The 24,942-nt window shown below is 39.3% G+C and overlaps 1 protein-coding gene across 1 annotated transcript in view; it reads left to right on the top strand.

Annotated features, from left to right (window-relative positions):
• The window catches only part of LOC128693156 (extracellular matrix organizing protein FRAS1-like), a 252,677-nt gene that overhangs the window by 197,189 nt on the left and 30,546 nt on the right, over nucleotides 1–24,942 (top strand). Inside the window, exons 37-40 of the mRNA XM_070089393.1 lie at nucleotides 206–2,000; nucleotides 11,086–11,977; nucleotides 12,222–12,344; nucleotides 22,448–22,636. Coding sequence (XP_069945494.1) covers nucleotides 206–2,000; nucleotides 11,086–11,977; nucleotides 12,222–12,344; nucleotides 22,448–22,636 — 2,999 coding nt within the window. The remainder of the gene's footprint in view (nucleotides 1–205; nucleotides 2,001–11,085; nucleotides 11,978–12,221; nucleotides 12,345–22,447; nucleotides 22,637–24,942) is intronic.

The raw sequence follows: 24,942 nt of genomic DNA on the forward strand, positions 1-24,942 counted from the left end.
TTCTTCTTTTTCAGGTCACCCTGCCTCAGTGAGAAACAGCCAGTGTGTTAATAAAAAAAAATATAAATTATATTAATAATGATTGATTGTTTATATTTCATAAACATGTGGTATATGAGAAATAATCTCTTTGTAGTTGCAAGAGTGTAATGCCATATTAGACTCATTCTTTTAATGAAGATTTTTTCTTTTTTTTTTTTTTCAGCTGACATTATTGCAGGTCGCATATACTATGAACTCATCACCTATGCACATAACATAACCAGTGATGAATTTATCTTTGAAGTAACTGACAGTAAACCCAACACAGTATCAGGCAATGTCTTTCATATTCAATGGGCATGGCTTATAATGGCACACCGAGAATATAATGTTACAGAAACTGGTGGTGTAGTTAAAGTTTTTGTGAAAAGAACTGGAAATCTGAAGCAACATTCTACAGTTACTTGCATCACTCATGGAGGATCTGCAAAGGGAAAGTCAAAAGAACCACAGGATGTAGACTTCAGATTTGTTTCTGAACCAGTACAGTTTAGTGAGGGAGAGACAGAAAAATACTGCACAATACCCATTCATGATGATGACAGATTTGAAGGCCCTGAGGCTTTTAGTGTTAAATTAGTTGACCCAAATTATGCATTGCTTGGAAAGCCAAGGAAGTCAGTGGTAACAATTATTGACAATGAAGATAAGCCTTCAGTTGTTTTTGAAACCAGTCATTTCATAATCAATGAAACCGAAGGTCCCATTTTCGCTCGCTTAAAGCGTAAAGGAGATATCAGCCTTCCTGTGTCAGTGATATGTATTAGTGAGGATGGTTCTGCTAAAGGCTCTGAGCCAACTCAAATAACAAATGAAACCGATTTTGTCCACCGCCCTCATGACGAATCTTCTAGAGTTGTTTTTCCTCCTGGTATTCAGGTTTCCTCTTGTAATGTAAGAATTATTGATGACTCAATATTTGAAGTTAATGAAGATTTCCGATTAATACTGACAGATCCATCTGATGGTGTGACACTTGGCGAGATCCAAGAAGCCTTTGTCACCATTAGAGGGCCCAATGACCAGAGTACAATTGGTTTCATTCAATTACAATACAATATATCAGAAAGTGAAAGTGAGGTGTCAGTGTATCTAGAACGTACTGGTGTGGATTTAAGTTACCCATCAACTGTTTGGTGTGCAACCAAATCCTATACACCTGAGGAAGCCCAGCCATCTCTTGACTATGTTCCCCATTCAGAACAAGTGAATTTCAAGGAGGGGCAAGAAAGAGCAACATGTACTATTAATCTTATTGATGATAAAGTAAATCCAAAGCTAGAGGGTCCAGAAAGATTTAGAGTTTTCATCAGCACTGCTCAGAATGCATCTATTAACAGTGCTGCCTCAGAAACTGTGGTAACAATATTTGATGAGGAAGATGCCCCTTCTATACAGTTTACCATGCCTGAAGTAAGGGTCAGAGAAAATCAGACTATTGTAAAAATCCCAATCCAGCGCTCCGGGGATTTGAGTAGAGTGTCAACCGTTTATTGCTTTACACGTCAACGTTCAGCAAAGGCAGGTATTGATTTCATGGAACGACCCAATACCAAAGATTCAGTAATTATTTTCCCTAAAGGGGTCTCTAAAGTTGAATGTGAAGTTGGTCTTCTAGATGACTTGGTATATGAGAAAGAAGAAAGGTTTATAGTCAAATTGTCTCACCCAAGTTCCCTCTCAGACCTTCGTCCATACATTGGAGAAAATAAAATAGTTCGAGTAACTATTTTAGATTGGGAGGACAGACCAAGAGTGTCTCTACAACATGGTGCATACACAGTTGCTGAACCCCAAGCAAGAGATCTAACATCTAGCCTCAGTGTGCCTATAATCAGACTTGGCGATACATCACAGGTTTCCCGAGTGATGGTTTCTACTAGAGACAATTCAGCTGCTTCAGGCTCAGACTACCATCCACTTCATACTCAAGTGGAGTTTGTACCAGGGGATACAGTGTAAGTGATTATGTATTTTAATTTCTTCATTCATAATAAATTAGTGAAAGTTATAAAAAAGCAAAATTAAAATATAATACAGTAGCTTTTAATAAATAGGCATAGAATATACTGTATATAATTTGAGAAATTGAATATCAGATTGGAGAGGGAGTATGGAGGAAATTGATGTACTATTTAGATAGCTTGGAGTGGATATGTCAGCAAATGGGCCTGAAACATGAGGTGAATCATAGAATAGATAAAGGTGAAAAGAGTGGGTGGTGTATTGATGCATCTGTGGAAAGAATGATGGTTATCTATGGAGTTAATATACCTAAGTATAGTGGTACAAACACTTTCATATGGTTGTGAGAGGTGGGTTTTGAACATTGCAGTGAGGTGGAGAGCAATGTGTGGTGTGAATATCCTGCAGAGAATTCAGAGCATAGAAAATATAAGGCAGTGTGGAGTCACCAGTTGTGTAATGCAAAGGGCTAAGGAGGGAGTTGTTGAGTTGGTTTGGGCATGTACTGAAGATGGAGAGTGATAGGATAACAAAGGGGGTACAGTAGACCATTGATTAACATGCAGTCTGTTAACACTTATTTTGCATTAACATGACTGAAAAATTGCAGAATGTTTTCTTTGAATATGCTGTATTTATCATTTAACATGAAGTAAATGTAGGGGAAAATACGGCACACTGCAGGTTCATTTCCCTCCGTCTTGTGGTGAGTCTACGGTGAGACCATTATCTTACAAGGTAGGTCTACTTAATGTATACAATCTCCCTTGCCTCATTTCTCTGTGTATACTCATTCAGTACCACTCAGCTTGTGTTAGTGAATCAGTTTTGATCTTGTCATCCCTTCTTGTCTCTGGATAGTACCCATGGCACCCAAGAAAAATGTGAGTGATCCTGAAAGTGCAAGCAAAGAAAAAGCATAGGCATAAAAGTCTTGGTGTTTTGAAGAAAATTGAGATAGTAAATAAGCTTAAAAGTAGTGCATATGTGATGCGGGCTGCACACGTTTATGGCATGAATGAGGCATCATTTCATATACTCAGGAAGTACAATGGAACCTCAACTTATGAGTGCCCCAACATACAAGTTTTTCGAGTTATGAGTCGTCGCTCAGTCAGTTTTTTGCTCTGAGTTATGAGCCAAAATTCGAGTGACGAGTGAGCTTCAGAACGCCACCACTAATTGGCGCAGCAAATGCCACAACATCCGCTCAGTAGTGCATGTATTTACCTTGCTGTGGAAGCATTTCTCTTGTGTTATGCTTGCGTTTTGTGCAGTTATTTTGCCAAATTTGTTTTTTGTAACCATGGGTCCTAAGAAAGTAAGTGCAAGGACAGTGCTGAGAAGAAAAAGAGGATGATGTCCATTGAATTAAAGAATGAAATCATAGATAAACACGAGCAAGGTGTGCGGGATGTGGACTTGGCCAGGCAGTACCAGCGTAATACTTCTATGATGTGTACGATACCAAAGCAGGAGGAGTCAATAAAGGCTATAGCACCAGCCAAGCAATAAAGTGTAGCGATAAGAGTGTAGCAGTTAAGTTCAGCGATAAATTATAGCATTAAGAGTGTTTACCTGGAGAGAGTTCCGGGGGTCAACGCCCCTGCGGAACGGTCTGTGACCAGGCCTCCTGGTGGATCAGAGCCTGATCAACCAGGCTGTTGCTGCTGGCTGCATGCAAACCAACGTACGAGCCACAGCCCGGCTGGTCAGGAACCGACTTTAGGTGCTTGTCCAGTGCCAGCTTGAAGACTGCCAGGGGTCTGTTGGTAATCCCCCTTATGTATGCTGGGAGGCAGTTGAACAGTCTCGGGCCCCTGACACTTATTGTATGGTCTCTTAACGTGCTAGTGACACCCCTGCTTTTCATTGGGGGGATGTTGCATCGTCTGCCAAGTCTTTTGCTTTCGTAGTGAGTGATTTTCGTGTGCAAGTTCGGTACTAATCCCTCTAGGATTTTCCAGGTGTATATAATCATGTATCTCTCCCACCTGCGTTCCAGAGAATACAGTTTTAAGAACCTCAAGCGCTTTCAGTAATTGAGATGTTTTATCTCCGTTATGCGCGCCGTGAAGGTTCTCTGTACATTTTCTAGGTCAGCAATTTCACCTGCCTTGAAAGGTGCTGTTAGTGTGCAGCAATATTCCAGCCTAGATAGAACAAGTGTCCTGAAGAGTGTCATCATGGGCTTGGCCTCCCTAGTTTTGAAGGTTCTCATTATCCATCCTGTCATTTTTCTAGCAGATGCAATTGATACAATGTTATGGTCATTGAAGGTGAGATCCTCCGACATGATCACTCCCAGGTCTTTGACGTTGGTGTTTCGCTCTATTTTGTGGCCAGAATTTGTTTTGTACTCTGATGAAGATTTAATTTCCTCGTGTTTACCATATCTGAGTAATTGAAATTTCTCATCGTTGAACTTCATATTGTTTTCTGCAGCCCACTGAAAGATTTGGTTGATGTCCACCTGGAGCCTTGCAGTATCTGCAATGGAAGACACTGTCATGCAGATTCAGGTGTCATCTGCAAAGGAAGACACGGTGCTGTGGCTGACATCCTTGTCTATGTCGATGAGGAACAAGATGGGAGCGAGTACTGTGCCTTGTGGAACAGAGCTTTTCACCGTAGCTGCCTCGGACTTTACTCTGTTGACGACTACTCTCTGTGTTCTGTTAGTGAGGAAATTATAGATCCATCGACCAACTTTTCCTGTTATTTATTTAGCACGCATTTTGTGCACTATTACGCCATGGTCACACTTGTCGAAGGCTTTTGCAAAGTCTGTATATATTACATCTGCATTCTTTTTGTCTTCTAGTGCATTTAGGACCTTGTCGTAGTGAACTGAGTCATATTGGGACTTGAGTAGCTCACTCATTTCCTTGCTGTCATCTGTGTAGGACCCATCTTGTTTAAGTAGGGGCCCAATACTGGACGTTGTTCTCGACTTTGATTTGGCATAGGAGAAGAAATACTTTGGGTTTCTTTCGATTTCATTTATGGCTTTTAGTTCTTCCTGCGATTCCTTACTCCTATAAGATTCCTTTAGCTTAAGTTCGATGCTTGCTATTTCTCTGACCAGTGTCTCCCTACGCATTTCAGATATATTGACCTCTTTTAGCCGCTCTGTTATTCTTTTCCGTCGCCTGTAAAGGGAGCGCCTGTCTCTTTCTATTTTACATCTACTCCTCCTTTTTCTTAGAGGAATAAGCCTTGTGCATACATCGAGTGCCACCAAGTTAATCTGTTCTAGGCATACGTTGGGGTCTGTGTTGCTTAGTATATCTTCCCAGCTTATATCGGTTAGGACTTGGTTTACTTGGTCCCACTTTATGTTTTTGTTATTGAAATTGAATTTGGTGAATGCTCCCTCGTGACTAGTCTCATTATGTTGGTCTGGGGCTCCACGCATACATGTCTGAACTCAATTATGTTGTGATCTGAGTACTATATTGTTTTTGATATGGTGACATTTCTTATCAGATCATCATTGTTAGTGAAGATGAGGTAGTGTATTCTCCAGTCTAGTAGGCTCTATTATTTGCTGGTTTAAATTGAATTTTGTGCAGAGATTTAAAAGCTCGTGTGAGTGTGAGTTTTCATCAGAGCTGCCTCCTGGTGTTATTACTGCAACAATATTATTTGCTATATTCCTCCATTTTAGGTGCCTTAAATTGAAATCCCCCAGGAGCAAGATGTTGGGTGCAGGAGCTGGAAGATTTTCCAGACAGTGGTCAATTTTTAACAGCTGTTCCTGGAATTGCTGGGATGTTGCATCCGGAGGCTTGTAGACTACCACAATGACTAGGTTTTGGTTCTCGACCTTTACTGCTAAAACTTCCACTACATCATTTGAGGCATTAAACAGTTCTGTGCAAACAAGTGACTGCAAAGTACAGGCCAACCTCCCCTTTTGCCTGTTCACTCTGTCACATCTGTATAGGTTGTAACCTGGGATTCATATTTCGTTGTCCAAGTGATCCTTTATGTGGGTCTCAGTGAAAGCCGCGAACATTGCCTTTGTCTCTGCAAGCAGTCCACGGATGAAAGGTATTTTGTTGTTTGTTGCTGGCTTTAGACCCTGTATATTTGCAAAGAAGAATGTCATCGGACTGATGGTATTGTTGGTACTGGGGGCATTAGTATCTGTATCTGTTGGTTTGGAGTGGACGCCATCGACTGTGGTTCCACTCCAGGAATCACTGGATTTGGTGTACGATTTCTGCCATTTCCTGCCAGTTTTTTTTCTTCCTGGCACTAAAAAACCTCTCCCTCTTGAGTGGCTGTGACTACCCAGGTTTTCCCATGGCCTGGATGTTTTGTATCTTTTTGTCCCCTTTAGATGGTATGCCTGGCAATTTAAGTTATAGCACAGTCTTTCCTGTACTGAAGAGGTACACATTTCAGGGTGAAAAAGCTTACAGGAAGGGAGTTTGCATTTTCCTGTTGTCATATGGGCACGGCATTTTCTAGGGTGGTCATAGTTGCTCGTCCCGTCTGTTTTTCCAGATTTCCCATGTCTGCAGATACCAAGTGCATAGTATGTGCACAGGCTTGGTTTCCGTTTGCCTTGGGTTTCTGTGACTGTATTCCCTGTTGGTGCATGTTTCCCTGTCTTATTTCTATCCTCCCTAGCACCAACAATGGAGCTCCCACCAGTTGTTTTTGGTAATATATCCTCACTATTGCTAGTGGAGTCCTCTTGTTTTCTATTTCCTGTGGTATTTCTAGTTTGCAATATTGGTTTTATCTTATCTTTGACTACACTTGTTTCCCCACTACGGCTCCTGTCCCCTATGAGGTCATTTATATGTATTCCTTCCTGCGTATAATTCCCGACTACCTGGATAAAATCTCCAGCTTCACCATTACTGTCTCCCAGGACAGCACCTCCAGCTTCACCATTACTGTCTCCCAGGACAGCACTATCAGCCCCACATTTACTGACTACCAGGACATCACCTCCAGCCTTACAGTTTCTGACTACATGGCCAGTATCAAGGGCAGTACCATTCAGCCCAGACTTTTTATGTTCCCATCTGTTGTAGAAAGCTTCCAGGTTGTCTATGAAAGCAGCTTTGATGTTATCCTCTTTTAATACCCTTGTGTATGGTGTAGCAAGTAGCCTATCTTTTCCACCCTCCACCTCTACCCTCCACCTCCACCAGCATCTGTTCTCCAAGGTAAATTCTGTACATACACTTTATAAAACCAGTTTATTTCTTTACATTTTCTATTATGTTTTTATACATTATTTCTTATTTATAAATACAGTGGACCCCCGCTTAACGATCACCTCCCATTGCGACCAATTATGTAAGTGCGATTGTAAGTGTATGTTTGGGGGTCTGAAATGGACTAACCTACTTCACAATATTCCTTATGGGAACAAATTCGGTCAGTACTGGCACCTGAACATACTTCTGGAATGAAAAAATATCGTTAACCGGGGGTCCACTGTACATTGTTTCAGTGTTTTCCTTATGAAAGTAGTGATCTAGTGCAGTTAGCCTCACAAACACTCCATTTTCAGAAGGGAAAGATATGGTCAGAGTGGGAGTGGCCGCCACCACTCGTCACATAATGACGTGCAGGTCTCCCTCAACATTCACAAGGGTTAGGGGATCAAGAACCTTGTAAATGTTGAAAAATCGTGAATGTTTGGTGCAACAATATATTGTAGGGAAATATAATACAATACTGCTTCCTTAACCTTTGAACCATGAACATTCATAAAATACATGGAAACACAAAATATTGTACTATATACATGAATGTTATAGTTTAATAACTGTTTTTTTTTTTTCGCCGGTATTCTCCCGGCCTGGGTCTTTTCCAAGTAGTGGTGACCCGGCCTTGGCTCCCTATCTGGGGAGTGTCTCGAGACTTATGTCTCCCATGGGAGGAGGTACAAGTACCCCCTCATCTTTGGGACCAACTGTCCCCAGGCCTAGCGAACATGTGTTATTAAATACCACTGCCTCAACCACTGTGGTGCACTGCCTCGTATTTTTGTACAATTTCTTTCTTCAATTCTATGATGTTTTTCAATTTCTTTACCAAAGGGCTGGCACTAGCAAGTTTCTTTGGGCTCATGGTTAATTATGTAGCAGTCGCACTCAATCTACAAACACCAAACACAATGAATTATTGTGAAATGTTTGGAAGAACACAGAGGCTAATGCTCACTCCAACATAAAGAAAACCACACTGACTCACATTGCCTCAACCACTGCCTCCACCACTGCTTCAACCCTCGTATTTTTGTACAATTTCCTTCTTCAATTCTATCATATTATTATTATTATTATTATTATTATTATTAGCAGTAGCAGTAGCAGTAGCAGAAATGTTCAATTCTTTGCCGTGTTCAAGAGTAAAGAGATGATGTCACCGTCCAATACCTGTCCAAATGGCCATTCCAATATGCAGTCATGAATGGGTTGATATTATTTATACTGTAGTTTAATAGCAAATAATGAACAAACAAATAGATGGATGCATTGCTGCATCCATCTACAGTTACATTATCATCCTTTTTTTTTTTTTTTTTTTTTTTTTTTACCTAAAAAAATTCCTTTGGCTTTTTTTGGAGGTGTAAGGATGTAACCCTATTATTCCCATAAGTTCTTCAGTTGATTTTACATGATATTTTATTGACATGCCATTTTCATTAGATAACTACTCTGTTATTATTATAATCACGAGGGAGCACTAAACCTTTAGGATTATACAGCACATGTGGGGGATGGGATGGAAGGTATTCAGGCTTAATTCAGGGAGCTGAAGCACAGATCCAATTCCCTAAATCAAGAGCCCGTCACCAGTGTCAAGGAACCTCCTTTGAGGGGTAACTACCTGGTTAATTGAGTCATCTGCATGTATGCAGTATTTGGGTTGGAAGATAGTAAGGATAGGGGGTTAACCCAGGAACAGTTGGAGGGATGGGGGAAAAAGGAAGCTTTGAATTTTAGGGGTTTGAGCATCCGGCAAGCTTGTGTGAGTTAGATAGGGGTGAATGGAGATAATTGGTTTTTAATAGACATGGTGTTGTAATATGAGTAACCCTTAATAGTATATATATTATGTAGAGCAGTTAATGTTGATCAGTCTCCATTCTCTATACACCATTTCATTTATTCAAAGCAAAATATACAAATAGTTTATGCATTTTTTCAGTGTTACACATCCTCCATACTTTTAGATGTCAAACATAAAATGGTGTTTGGAAACTTTTTTAAATTTTAGCTTGATTATCATTTGTACTGTACTGTACATAACATTTTTCAATTCTGTATCTTCTTGTATATTACAAATTTTTTTTCCTGAAGTGCATAAAAACTGTTAGTGAATATGCATTGGTTAAGTTGGAGAGGTACAGAAGCTGAAGATATTTGCAAGTTTTATAATTGAAAGAAGGAAATTGGATTACATATCTCTGATTAATAGCAAGTATTAACCCTTGTGGTGTCAATCCCATTATATCATGGCTTTGAAGCCAGTGTCAGTCCCGTAGTATGACGCCATGAGCTCTGCTCACTCAGAAAAGCTGTGAATGGTAAATTTGGGCCTAGATATAAAAGAATGGGTCTATGTGGTAAGTATGCACCATATAAAAAAAAATCCTGCAGCTGGCAATGCATAATGAGTAAAAAATACAACTGCGCTTTTGGTTTAAAACAGCGAATTTACGGTGTATTTTCACATGGTTTTTATGGTTGTATTCTTGGTTTTTTAATCTCATTTTATAGAATGAAGATATATTACAGAAACAGAGATGATTTTGATTAGTTTCAGGACTGAAAATAGCTTGAAATTGAGCTCAAAGTAGTGGAAATGTTCAATTTTTGCCAATATTCCGGAGTACACACTTGTCCAATACGCGCCCAACTGGCCAGTCTAATATGCATTTAGGAATGCACTGAGATTAGTTATACAATTATTACAATAATGCAGTAGTCTGCAGAACAGTAAATCTTCTATTTTTTGTGTGAATAAAAATTCAAAATGAAAAGCAAGTGTAATATAAGAGGGGCCTGAAGATGTGACTAAGGAACAGAGGAAATGTTTATTTAGTGCAAGAAATATTCTGTTTATTCTGGACCCTATTTTCAAATTGGCAATTGGTAGGTAAGACACATAGGCAACAGTTAGGCAACTTTATTCCGAAACGTTTCGCCTACACAGTAGGCTTCTTCAGTCGAATACAGAAAGTAGGCAGGAACAGTAGAGATGTGAAGACGATGTGATCAGTCCATCACCCTTGAAGTCGTAGAATTTGAGGTTGTCAGTCCCTCGGCCTGGAGAAGTTCAGTTCCATAGTCAGATAGTTCCTGACTATGGAACTGAACTTCTCCAGGCCGAGGGACTGACAACCTCAAATTCTACGACTTCAAGGGTGATGGACTGATCACATCGTCTTCACATCTCTACTGTTCCTGCCTACTTTCTGTATTCGACTGAAGAAGCCTACTGTGTAGGCGAAACGTTTCGGAATAAAGTTGCCTAACTGTTGCCTATGTGTCTTACCTACCAACCTGTCAGTATTGTATACCATTTTGATGTTCAAATTGGCAATTGTTGAATTTTGTATGAAATTGGCCAAATTACCGATTCCTGATCACTTTGTTGAATAGGTAAATGGGTGGTTTCTTGTACTCAGTCAATAGAATAGAAGGAATACTAGCAAAATAGCTAGGCATTTGGTGGACTGGAACAATGGAATTGGCCAAAAATAGAGTGCAAAGTCAGCAAAATTGCTGATGCGTAAATATTGCTGAGACTGCTAACTTTGTGAGAACATAATTTCATACGTTTTTCATCAAATTTCATACTTTTGGTTTCATTACCTCCAAAAAAAGATTCTCTATCATTATTTTTTCTTAATTCTTCGACCCTGAGAGCAAGTTTGAAAGCAGGAGTTTTGACACCGAAAGGGTTAATAATAAGGTCTATGATTATATGGCAAACAAGCAAATAACTGCATTGGGGATATGGCTTTGCATTTACAGATATTAAAAACTACTTAAAATTTATTTTAATGCAGTACTGATGCTCGTTTTTAACCATCAGGGTCGAGGTGAAGATCACGATTGTACATAACCCTGAGCGCCAGTGGCACAAGACATTCTTGGTGGTGCTTGGTCCTGATGATCCCATTAATGCTGAACTTGGCAGTATAATTTCTGCAACCATCACAATATTAGACCATGAATCATCTGGGAGCTCAGTTCTCCCTGCACCACCTGTTGTTATTTCTCTGTTGCATTATGATAACATTGAAGAACATCTTGGGGAACCTGCAAGTCCTGGGTACCCACTAGTGTGTGTCACCCCTTGTAACATGAAATACCCAGAGAGTGCTGTTACTGCTGAGATGTGTGCTGAGGCAGGGTTAAACTCCACTTCCCTACAGTACTCATGGGAGGTTGCTGTTCCTGCTGATGGTGATGGTAGCCTTACTCCCTTCCATTCACTTACAGATAACACTTTGTTTGCCAGTGCACACAGTAAGGTGTTAGATTCAATGTTCTTTGCTCGACACTTCTGGGTACGATGTATTGCTCAACCTGTTAAGAGTGATGGTGTCCTGGGAATACCTTTGCGGAGTAAAGCAATTTCTGTTGGCATTCAAAATGGGATATGTCAGAAGCCACTCGTGCCAGGTCAACCTGGTGGATTTCAAAGCCAGTCCTTCATAGCAGCTCTTTCATACATCAATTCTACGGATGATACTCACCCTAATACAGTTAAGATTTACGTGGAGATTCCCCATCAAGATGGTATGGTTCCTGTGCTGTCAACTCTTCCAATCCACAACTTGCGATATCTTTTGACTGAGGAACTCTACAGAGTGCATCATATGTGCTCCAACCTTGTTCCTGGGGTTGGCTTTCTAGATGAGACTCCTACACAATATCCACCTAACCCAAGACCTCACCAATGGAATGAAAACTTGAGAGAAGTAAGCCTGAGCTTATTTTACAAAATCATTAAAAAATGAAGTTTTTGATGTTATGAGAAAAAGAATAAAAGTATATCGATATAAATTTATAGCATGAAATATAATAGATAGTTAAATGCTCATTTATACTTGCATTTTTTGTAGTAGAAACATACCTCTCAAAAATTCTTCGTCCCTTTAAGTTAATATAATAATCATCCTTGATAAATATTATAGTACTGCTGTAATATTGTTCTTATTCCAGAACAAATCATTGCTCCTGTATCATCACCTGAATCTGAAGAGCTGTATGTGGACCTTCTCAGCTTGGTTCTCCATGTCACAGTTGGTGGACCGTTGTGGTGGTCAAGTTGTTTCAGATTTTCAGGTGTGTTCTCAGTATTGGAGTAAGTTCCTATTTGTGATAATAGCAGAGTTAATTGTGGTGTTGCAGCTTCAACATTTAGTCAGTTGTAAAAAAAATTAAAGTTACTAGTGGTCATAGTATTTGATGGGGTTGGGAACTTCAATTTTTTCATATCCTTTCATAATCTCAACTTAATGTGGTATCATGTCACCTCTTTTCCTCCTATCAGCCAAAGATGATATATCTATTGTTTTCAATCCTCCTTCAGAACTCATATTTTCATATTTTGTTTATGTATGTTTTACATGTAGACAGTATATTACCACTAAAAACAAAAAGATCTTGCTCATACCACAAATAATATGAAAGAAGACCACTGCATATTACATCATATTAAGTTTGAGAAATGTGTTCTCTGGTTAAATGATGATGTAATCAATCAGAATTCTGGTTAATAATGGGTGGTGAAATAATGTGTGGAAAATTATTGTAAAGATACTGTTAACCCCTTGAGGGTCCGTGCCGTAGATATACGGCTTTACGTTGAGAGTCCAAACTGTAGATCTACGTTATGAGCTCAGCTCGCTCTGATAAGCTGTGAGCGTTAAATTTTGGCCTTGATATGAGAGAATACATCTATGTGGTATGTGTACACCACATAAAACAAATCTTGCAGCACATAGTGCATAATGAGAGAAAAAACTGAGACTAATTTTCGATTAAAACATCGACTTTGCATTGGTTTTTCGTATGTTTTTTATAGTTGTATTTGCGATTTCTTGGTCTCATTTGATAGAATGGAAGACATATTACAGAAATAGAGATGATTTTGATTGGTTTTAGTACTGGAAATGGCTTGAAACTGAGCTCAAGGTAGCGGAAATGTTAAATTTTTGCCGATGTTCAAGAGTAAACAAATGACCTCACACATCTAATACACGCCTGCTGGTGGGTCTGATATACTTTCCCAAATGTGCTGATACTATTTATACAATTATTACAATATTGCATAACAGTAAATCTTCTATTTTTTGGTTTGAATAAAAATTAATTATGTGAATAAAAAATCAAAATGGAATTCATTAGTAAAGCCTGAAAACATAACTAATGAACAGAGGAAATGTTAGTTTAGTGCCAGGAATGCCTGCATTGTTTATTCTGGACCCTATTTTGAAATTGGAGTATTTTGAACTTTGCATTAAACTGGCCAAATTACCAATTTCCGATCACTTTATTTTGTAGTTGAAACATTTGACTTGGCGAATTCTTATGCTCAGTCGATAGAATAGAAGTAATACTAGTGAAATAGCTAAGAATTTGGTTGACTGGAATAATGTAATTGGCCTAAAATGGGAGTCAAAGTCCGCAAAATCGCAGATGCGTAAATATCACCGACACATCAAAATTCGCGAGAGCATAATTTCGTCAATTTTCCATCAAGTTTCGTACTTTTTGTTTTATTACCTTCAGAAAAAGATTCTCTACCATTTCATAAGAAAAAAATAACAAAATTATTTTTTGAAAATTCTTGGACACTGGTGCACCCTTTGAAATTTGACCTCTGGACCCTGAAAGGGTTAAACACCATGCATTCTAGAATTACCACATAGTACAACAGGCCAACAACCACTTAAAGTGCTGAGTTTACCACACAGTACAGAATATACAATATGCTAAAAATACCAGCCAGCAATACAAAGTCACCACATTTAGTGAAACTATTCCTTAAAGAAAATGAACTGTACATATGAAAATGTGCATTGTTTGACCATATAAACAGAGAGAGAGGTCCTTCTACATCAGGTGCATGAGGACTCTGAGATATAGTACTCTGATTTCCTGAAATGTCAGTCTGGTTTCCAGATTGACTAACTGTGGAGTGCCTCTGATAGTACTCTGTTCTTGATGCAGGATTGTCTCCTACGTGGGCACGTTATTGTATTAATGGAGTGGTGGGGGTGCTAGTCCTAGGAGGCAACCAGGTCTGGCCCAAGGAAGAGGAGGTAAGGCTCAATTCCTTGGATCAAGAGCCCTTTGCCAGCATCAAGAAAACTGAGCAGTTGAGTGGGCACAGAGGAATCTGATTGCCCAGCAGTTATGTGTGTTGCTTGAGAAATTGTGGATCAGTGGTGTCTTATCTGCTCATGTTTGGTGGTTTCATGCATAGAGGCTATGTTTGCTAGCATTCTGCTGCATCTGGAGACAGCTCTGACTAATACCAGGGTCTAGGTCAGGGGTGGGCAGATTTTCCAGTGCAGGGGCCACATTCAGAAATTCACAGGTAATGTGTTAATGTTCCATAATATTATTTGGCATTATGGTAACTTTTTTCAGATTTACTAACATTTTTGTCCTCAAATAACGTAAGTACATATATGACTAGATCTTGGCGGGCCATATGTAAACCTTTGGCAGGTCGCATGTGGCCCGTGGGCCATAGTTTGTCCATTGCTGGTCTTAGGTACAGCAGGATCTATGACTGTTTCCACTTTCATGGAATTTTCATACACAAAATGAAGAGGTAAAAATGTGTCTACTCACCTATCATCTCCTGGCCCCAACTTTCAACTTGCCACTTTCCAGATACACTCCCTCTTAGCCTTGTGAGCCATAGTGTACCTACTCTTTAAACTATGTATGGAGCCTGCCTCCACCACTTCATTGATATTATTCTACTTCCGGATCACCCTGAAACTGAAGAAATGCTTCCTGACATCCCTGTGGCACACCTGTAGCTTTAAACATTCAGCTGCATCCTTGAATACCTGTTTAGATGCCTCTCAAGCAGCCTGTCCTTGTGTACCCTATCACTTCCCTTGAGTACATATTTTATTGCCATGTCTTTCTGATTCTTCTGTCCTCATGTGTCATTAGATTCAACTCCATTAGTCTCTTCTTGTAGCTCATGCCCCTTAGCTCAGGAACATGTCTCACTACTTCTGCACTTTCTCCAGTTTCTTAACTTGCCTTTTCAGGTGTGGGTTCCATACTAGTGCTGCATACTCAAAGATGGGCCTGACATGTATAAAGAGCCTGGAATGTCTCTGTTGATATTCTTGATGAGCATTGGCTGCATTGATGCTAGCCTCCTGTAATAAACCAGGCATTATAATCACCCCAAAGTCTTTTTGTGTGAGTGAGGTCTACAGCCTCTATTTCCTTCCCCTTCCCCTCAAGTCTTCTTGTTCCTTCCCCATTCATTACCTTGCATTTACTGGGTTTGAATTCAATCAACCACATCTGACCAATCTTGGAGTTTGTCCAGATTCCTTTGGAACCTTTCCTTATCCTTAATTTTTTATTCTCTTCTTCAGCAAACAGGGATACATCTGAATCAATCCCATCTGGAATGTGATACATATAACATATCAGTGTATGTTTACATTAGCTAGAGTGGTTAAAAACAGTTGGACTTTCTGTAAAATAAATTTTCAATGTTTCTTCTTGTGGTGTGATAGAAATACTGTATAAGAGGCCCTCCACATTCACAAGGGTTAAGGGATCAAGAACCTCGCAAATCTTGAAAATTTGTGAATGTTTGGCACGCGAATGTGATGTAGGGAAACGTAATTATACTGTACAGAAGTGTTTGCAAATGTTTTGATGTGCAAATATATTGTAGGGAAATATAATAGCATTTACTTAGCCTAATAATACTGCTTCCTTAACCTATTGAACCATGAACAATCGTAAAACACATGAAAACATTGTAAAATATTGTATATTATAGAACTAGAGATGATTTTGAATGGTTTACGGGCTAAAAGTACCTTGAAATTGAGCTCAAATTGGCAGCAATGTTCGATTTTTGCCAGTGTTCAAGAGTAAACAAATCATATCATATGTCCAATACACGTCAACTGCTGGGTCTAATATGCTTTCAAATGCGCTGATATAAATTTATACCATTTTTACAATAATGCAGTAGTATGCATAACAGTAAATTCTATTTTTTTTTTTTTTTTTTTTTTTTTTTTGTGAATAAAATTCAAAATGGAAAGCAAGCGTAATATAAGAGGGGCCTGGAGACATGGCTAATGAACATAGAAAATGTTATTTTAGTGCTAGGAATGTTTGCATTGTTAATTCTGGACCCTGTTTTGAAATTGGCCTTCCTTGAATTGTGTATGAAATTGGCCAAATTACCAAATTCTGATCACTTTATTGGGTAGTTGAAATTGGTAAATGGGCAGTTTCCTGTATTCACTCAATAGAAAGGAGTTCTAACGAAATAGCTATGAGTTTGGTTGATTGGAACAATGGAATTGGCCGAAAATAGGGCTCAAAGTGGGCAAAGTGTAAATGTCGCCGAGACCACTATCTTCACAAGAGCGTAATTCCTTAAGTTTTCCATCAAATTTCACACTTTTGGTGTCATTACCATCAGGAAAAGATTCTCTATCATTTCATAAGTTTTTTTTTTTTTTTTTTTAATTCTTCAACACTGAGAGCAAATTTGTGAGTAGGGGGTCTCGACAGTGAAAGGGTTAAACAGAGATCTTATGAGAACTATGCCCTTTAATTTAGAAAAAAAATATTCTATAGAATATCAAATATGTAAAACAAAAGAAGCAGTAATTTCTTAGTCATGTTCTCCAATTAGTATTTAACCCTTTGACTGTCGTGGCCATATATATACGTCTTACGAGGTACCGTGTTTGACATATATTTTTTTTTTTTATTATCACACTGGCCGATTCCCACCAAGGCAGGGTGGCCCGAAAAAGAAAAACTTTCACCATCATTCACTCCATCACTGTCTTGCCAGAAGGGTGCTTTACACTACAGTTTTTAAACTGCAACATTAACACCCCTCCTTCAGAGTGCAGGCACTGTACGTCCCATCTCCAGGACTCAAGTCCGGCCTGCCGGTTTCCCTGAATCCCTTCATAAATGTTACTTTGCTCACACTCCAACAGCACGTCAAGTATTAAAAACCATTTGTCTCCATTCACTCCTATCAAACACGCTCACGCATGCCTGCTGGAAGTCCAAGCCCCTCGCACACAAAACCTCCTTTACCCCCTCCCTCCAACCTTTCCTAGGCCGACCCCTACCCCGCCTTCCTTCCACTACAGACTGATACACTCTTGAAGTCATTCTGTTTCGCTCCATTCTCTCTACATGTCCGAACCACCTCAACAACCCTTCCTCAGCCCTCTGGACAACAGTTTTGGTAATCCCGCACCTCCTCCTAACTTCCAAACTACGAATTCTCTGCATTATATTCACACCACACATTGCCCTCAGACATGACATCTCCACTGCCTCCAGCCTTCTCCTCGCTGCAACATTCATCACCCACGCTTCACACCCATATAAGAGCGTTGGTAAAACTATACTCTCATACATTCCCCTCTTTGCCTCCAAGGACAAAGTTCTTTGTCTCCACAGACTCCTAAGTGCACCACTCACTCTTTTTCCCTCATCAATTCTATGATTCACCTCATCTTTCATAGACCCATCCGCTGACACGTCCACTCCCAAATATCTGAATACGTTCACCTCCTCCATACTCTCTCCCTCCAATCTGATATTCAATCTTTCATCACCTAATCTTTTTGTTATCCTCATAACCTTACTCTTTCCTGTATTCACCTTTAATTTTCTTCTTTTGCACACCCTACCAAATTCATCCACCAATCTCTGCAACTTCTCTTCAGAATCTCCCAAGAGCACAGTGTCATCAGCAAAGAGCAGCTGTGACAACTCCCACTTTGTGTGTGATTCTTTATCTTTTAACTCCACGCCTCTTGCCAAGACCCTCGCATTTACTACTCTTACAACCCCATCTATAAATATATTAAACAACCACGGTGACATCACACATCCTTGTCTAAGGCCTACTTTTACTGGGAAAAAATTTCCCTCTTTCCTACATACTCTAACTTGAGCCTCACTATCCTCGTAAAAACTCTTCACTGCTTTCAGTAACCTACCTCCTACACCATACACTTGAACATTAAAATGGTATAAAATACCGACAGGTTGTTAGGTAAGACACATATGCAACAGTTAGGTATCTTTATTATGAAACGTTTCGCCTACACAGTAGGCTTCTTCAATCAAGTACAGAAAAGTTGATAGAAGCAGAAGATACTTGAAGACGATGTAATCAGTCCATCACCCTTAAAGTTTTGAGGTGGTCAGTCCCTCAGTCTGGAGAAGAGCATTGTTCCATAGTATGAAACAATATGGAGATGAAGTGACAGAATGGAGCTTTTTATAGCGCCAAGAGGTGAGACGTAGGCCACTAGGAGAGGTAAGAACTCAGATGTTGAAAGGTCAGGTCCCTCTCAAATCCAGCCGCTCTCACTAGTGGAAGTTGTCGAAGTTGATTGCAGGTCTGTACCAAGATACCCTTGTGTTGCAGTGTCTGACAGATTGAACATTAAAATGGTATAAAATACCGACAGGTTGTTAGGTAAGACACATATGCAACAGTTAGGTATCTTTATTATGAAACGTTTCGCCTACACAGTAGGCTTCTTCAGTCAAGTACAGAAAAGTTGATAGAAGCAGAAGATACTTGAAGACGATGTAATCAGTCCATCACCCTTAAAGTTTTGAGGTGGTCAGTCCCTCAGTCTGGAGAAGAGCATTGTTCCATAGTATGAAACAATATGGAGATGAAGTGACAGAATGGAGCTTTTTATAGCGCCAAGAGGTGAGACGAAGGCCACTAGGAGAGGTAAGAACTCAGATGTTGAAAGGTCAGGTCCCTCTCAAATCCAGCCGCTCTCACTAGTGGAAGTTGTCGAAGTTGATTGCAGGTCTGTACCAAGATACCCTTGTGTTGCAGTGTCTGACAGATTGAACATTAAAATGGTATAAAATACCGACAGGTTGTTAGGTAAGACACATATGCAACAGTTAGGTATCTTTATTATGAAACGTTTCGCCTACACAGTAGGCTTCTTCAGTCAAGTACAGAAAAGTTGATAGAAGCAGAAGATACTTGAAGACGATGTAATCAGTCCATCACCCTTAAAGTTTTGAGGTGGTCAGTCCCTCAGTCTGGAGAAGAGCATTGTTCCATAGTATGAAACAATATGGAGATGAAGTGACAGAATGGAGCTTTTTATAGCGCCAAGAGGTGAGACGTAGGCCACTAGGAGAGGTAAGAACTCAGATGTTGAAAGGTCAGGTCCCTCTCAAATCCAGCCGCTCTCACTAGTGGAAGTTGTCGAAGTTGAAAGCTCCATTCTGTCACTTCATCTCCATATTGTTTCATACTATGGAACAATGCTCTTCTCCAGACTGAGGGACTGACCACCTCAAAACTTTAAGGGTGATGGACTGATTACATCGTCTTCAAGTATCTTCTGCTTCTATCAACTTTTCTGTACTTGACTGAAGAAGCCTACTGTGTAGGCGAAACGTTTCATAATAAAGATACCTAACTGTTGCATATGTGTCTTACCTAACAACCTGTCGGTATTTTATACCATTTTAATGTTCAATCTGTCAGACACTGCAACACAAGGGTATCTTGGTACAGACCTGCAATCAACTTCGACAACTTCCACTAGTGAGAGCGGCTGGATTTGAGAGGGACCTGACCTTTCAACATCTGAGTTCTTACCTCTCCTAGTGGCCTACGTCTCACCTCTTGGCGCTATAAAAAGCTCCATTCTGTCACTTCATCTCCATATTGTTTCATACTATGGAACAATGCTCTTCTCCAGACTGAGGGACTGACCACCTCAAAACTTTAAGGGTGATGGACTGATTACATCGTCTTCAAGTATCTTCTGCTTCTATCAACTTTTCTGTACTTGACTGAAGAAGCCTACTGTGTAGGCGAAACGTTTCATAATAAAGATACCTAACTGTTGCATATGTGTCTTACCTAACAACCTGTCGGTATTTTATACCATTTTAATGTTCAATCTGTCAGACACTGCAACACAAGGGTATCTTGGTACAGACCTGCAATCAACTTCGACAACTTCCACTAGTGAGAGCGGCTGGATTTGAGAGGGACCTGACCTTTCAACATCTGAGTTCTTACCTCTCCTAGTGGCCTACGTCTCACCTCTTGGCGCTATAAAAAGCTCCATTCTGTCACTTCATCTCCATATTGTTTCATACTATGGAACAATGCTCTTCTCCAGACTGAGGGACTGACCACCTCAAAACTTTAAGGGTGATGGACTGATTACATCGTCTTCAAGTATCTTCTGCTTCTATCAACTTTTCTGTACTTGACTGAAGAAGCCTACTGTGTAGGCGAAACGTTTCATAATAAAGATACCTAACTGTTGCATATGTGTCTTACCTAACACACCATACACTTGCAACATCTGCCACATTGCCCCCCTATCCACCCTGTCATACGCCTTTTCCAAATCCATAAATGCCACAAAGACCTCTTTAGCCTTATCTAAATACTGTTCACTTATATGTTTCACTGTAAACACCTGGTCCACACACCCCCTACCTTTCCTAAAGCCTCCTTGTTCATCTGCTATCCTATTCTCCGTCTTACTCTTAATTCTTTCAATTATAACTCTACCATACACTTTACCAGGTATACTCAACAGACGTATCCACCTATAATTTTTGCACTCTCTTTTATCCCCTTTGCCTTTATACAAAGGAACTATGCATGCTCTCTGCCAATCCCTAGGTACCTTACCCTCTTCCATACATTTATTAAATAATTGCACCAACCACTCCAAAACTATATCCCCATCTGCTTTTAACATTTCTATCTTTATCCCATCAATCCCGGCTGCCTTACCCCCTTTCATTTTACCTACTGCCTCACGAACTTCCCCCACACTCACAACTGGCTCTTCCTCACTCCTACAAGATGTTATTCCTCCTTGCCCTATACACGAAATCACAGCTTCCCTATCTTCATCAACATTTAACAATTCCTCAAAATATTCCCTCCATCTTCCCAATACCTCTAACTCTCCATTTAATAACTCTCCTCTCCTATTTTTAACTGACATATATATACTCATAAATTCTAGCGGCTTCAAATCAAGCAGGAGAAAGCTGGTAGGCCCACATGTGAGAGAATGGGTCTGTGTGGTCAGTGTGCACCATATAAAAAAAATCCTGGAGCACGCAGTGCATAATGAGAAAAAAAAACTCCGACCGTTTTTTTTTTTAATTAAAATGCCGACTTTGTGGTCTATTTTCATATAGTATTTATGGTTGTATTCTCGTTTTCTTGGTCTCATTTGATAGAATGGAAAACATATTATAGAAATAGAGGTGATTTTGATTGATTTTACTATAAAAAGAACCTGGAAATGGAGCTCAAAGTAGGGGAAATGTTTGATTTTTGCCAATGTTCAAAAGTAAACAAATGATGTCATTGTCCAATAAATGTCCAACTAGCCATTCTAATATGCAGTCATGAATGGGTTGATGTTATTTATACAATTATTACAGTATTGCAGTAGTCTGCATAATAGTAAGTCTTCTATTTTTTGTTTGAATAAAAATTCAAAATAGAAAGCAAGAGTAATATCAGAGGGGCCTGGAGACATGACTGATGAACAAATTATTATTATAATCAAAAAGAAGCGCTAAGCCACAAGGGCTATACAGCGCTGCACTGATGAACAAAGAAAATGTTATTTTAGAGCCAGGAATGTCTGCATTGTTCATTCTGGACCTTATTTTGAAATTGTCATATTTTTTAATTTTCGTGAAATTGGCCAAATTGCAAATTTCTGACCACATTATTGGGTAGTTGAGATCAGTAAATGGGCAGTTTCTTGTACTCAATCGATAGAAAAAATGGAGTTCTAAAGAAATAGCTATGAGTTTGGTCGACTGGAACAGCGGAATTAGCCTAAAATAGGGCTCAAAGTGGGCAAAATCGCCGATTTGTAAATATCGCCGAGGTCGCTAACTTCACGAGAGCATAATTCCATCAGTTTTCCATCAAATTTTGTTTTTTTGTGTGTCATTACAATCGGGAAAAGATTCTCTTATCATTTCATAAGAAAAAATATTTTTTTTTTTTTTTTAAATTTTGCGACACCAGGAGACACCTCAGGATTGGGGGTTGCGACAGTCAAGGGGTTAATATTTTTATATCTAATTATTATACTTTTGTCTGACTTGACACATTTTTAACACTGTACCATTTCCTTCAGGTTGGTTCAGGTGGACAAAGTTTTCTAACAGTGCGAGTGCCTCTGTACATTTCTTATGTTTATGCAACATCACCTCCAGGCTGGACATCAGTTGATCACAGAACAGAACTTTCTGTGTCTCTCTACTATAACACACTCCTATGGCATCACGGTCTACATACACAGCCTACACTTACAGCTAAGATACAGGTGAAGAATACTTAACATACTTGATTGTTTTAAGTTACTCTACCTTAATTTCAGACCTGAAATCTTGAATAGTCATTTTAAAGCTTGCAGGGCCAGTACAGCATCAACAATTACTCAATGACCAGAATCTACAACCGATATATTTTGTTTAAAAAGTTTCATTAAATCCTTGCCATTTGCATGGGTTACATTCCATGAGAATCCCATGCATGGCAAGATGTTATTGTAGTGAAAAATAAAAAAGTTAGAAACCAAGAGTTAAAGACATCTTTCTACTTTAGATATAATTTTTATGTAAAAAAATAAATATTTTATAGGAGGACTTTTCAGTATCATTTGCTCTGAATTCTTAGGTTGAGAGAGGGCACATGAATAAAACTGCAAAATGTAACTGGGTTGAAGTAGTGTATTTATTTAGCAATATTAGTTCATTAATTTGAATTAAGGGTGTGTAAAGGTAGAAAATTGAAAGTGAACATAGATAAGAGTAAGTTGATGAGGGTATCAAACAATTTAGATATAGAAAAATTGGATATCACATTGGAGGGAGGGAGTATGGAAAAGTGAATATGTTCAGATACTTGGGAGTTGACTTGTCAGCAGATGGGTTTATGAAGGATGAGGTAAACCATAGAATTGATGAAGAAAAAAAGGTGAGTGGTATATTGAGGTATCTGTGGACACAAAGAACGTTATCTATGGAGGCAAAGAAGGGTATGTGCTAAAGTATAGTGGTACCAACACTCTTATGTGGGTGTGAAGAATGGTTTGTAAATGCTGCAGGCAGTGGAGATGTCGTGTCTAAGGGCAATGTGTGGTGTATATATTATGCAGAGAATTCATAGTGTGGAAATTGGGAGGTGTGGAGTTACTAAGAGTATTCGTCAGAGGGCTGAAGAAGGGTTGTTAAGGTGGTTTGGTCATTGAGAGAGAATGAAACAAAGTAAAATGACTTGGAGAGTGAATAAATCTACTATAGGGGAAGGAAGGCGAGGTAGGGGTCATCCTTAAAAAGGTTGGAGGGAGGGGGTAAAGGAGATTTTGTGAGTGAGGATCTTGGACTTCCAGCAAGCATGCATGAGCGTGTTAATGGGAGTGAATGGAGACGAATGGTTTTTGGGACCTGATGAGCTGTTGGAGTGTGAGCAGGGTAATATTTTGTGAAGGGATTCAGGGAAACTGGTTAGCCAGACTTGAGTCCTGGAAATGGGAAGTACAATGCCTGCACTTTAGAGGGGTTTGGGATATTGGCAGTTTGGAGGGACGTCTAAACTGTCGTATCTGGGTGCCTCTGCAAAGTCAGTGATTATGTATGAGTGATGGTGAAAGTGTTGAATGATGATTAAATTTTTTCTTTCATTTTGGGTTACCCTGCCACAGTGGGAAACGGCCGATGTGTTAAAATAAAAAATGCATTTGAGGATTAAATTAATCTCATGTCAGCCTCACCTGATTAATGGCAAGTTGCTGTTCCACCACATATACTGTGCAACACAGCAAGTGCAATAAGCAACAAAATATTGCCTTTTTTGCATCATGTGTTGGCAGAGGAATACAGTGGAGTGAAGCCTCAGTATACATAAATGATATTCATATTAATTATTGCCCTGATGCTGGGTCACCTTACTATGATGGCTGGGTTAAAGTGCCATAGTTATTCTTATAATCATTGAAAGTGCCAAACCTGTAAGGGTCACTTAGTGTTGCATAACAGGAAAAGTGAAAGACATTGGGAGGGAAGTCATGGTATTAAAGAAAGGATATTGGCTGAGAAGATGGTCACAGTTGGTATAGCAAGCTGGGGTTATTAAATAAAATCATAGTGAGTTTGCATCAAAGGTGGGACTCTTAGAAAGAAGGGTGGGCAATGGAAGCATGTCAGAGAAAAAGTCACAATGCTGTGGCTGGAATGCATCACCAAAAACCCATACTTGGGAGAGCAGCTTAAATGTGGATTTTTGGTGATAAGTGTGTCAGGGTGGCAAAAAAAAAAAGTGTTTGTTGAGAGGCTCAAGTGGCTGAGTAAGAATACACAAACTCATCTTTCAAAGTAAATAGTGGAGAGAATTTCCCTTTTATTAAAATTTGCTGCAACTTCAAACAAATTATGGATATGGTTTTGACTGCAACTAGTGGACTTTGTATGTTTTCTGATTATATTGTGATTATGGTATACTGTATACGATGCTGAATAACAGTAAATTAGTTATGATAGAAATTTTTATTGATTGTAAGAAATTAATAATGAGGTTAGCAAGTTTTAATGTTAAAATCCCTACACAATCAAATTGTTCTAGTGCTTCGTA

Source organism: Cherax quadricarinatus, chromosome 28, assembly GCF_038502225.1.
Source record: "Cherax quadricarinatus isolate ZL_2023a chromosome 28, ASM3850222v1, whole genome shotgun sequence".
Classification (NCBI taxonomy): Eukaryota; Metazoa; Arthropoda; class Malacostraca; order Decapoda; family Parastacidae; genus Cherax; species Cherax quadricarinatus.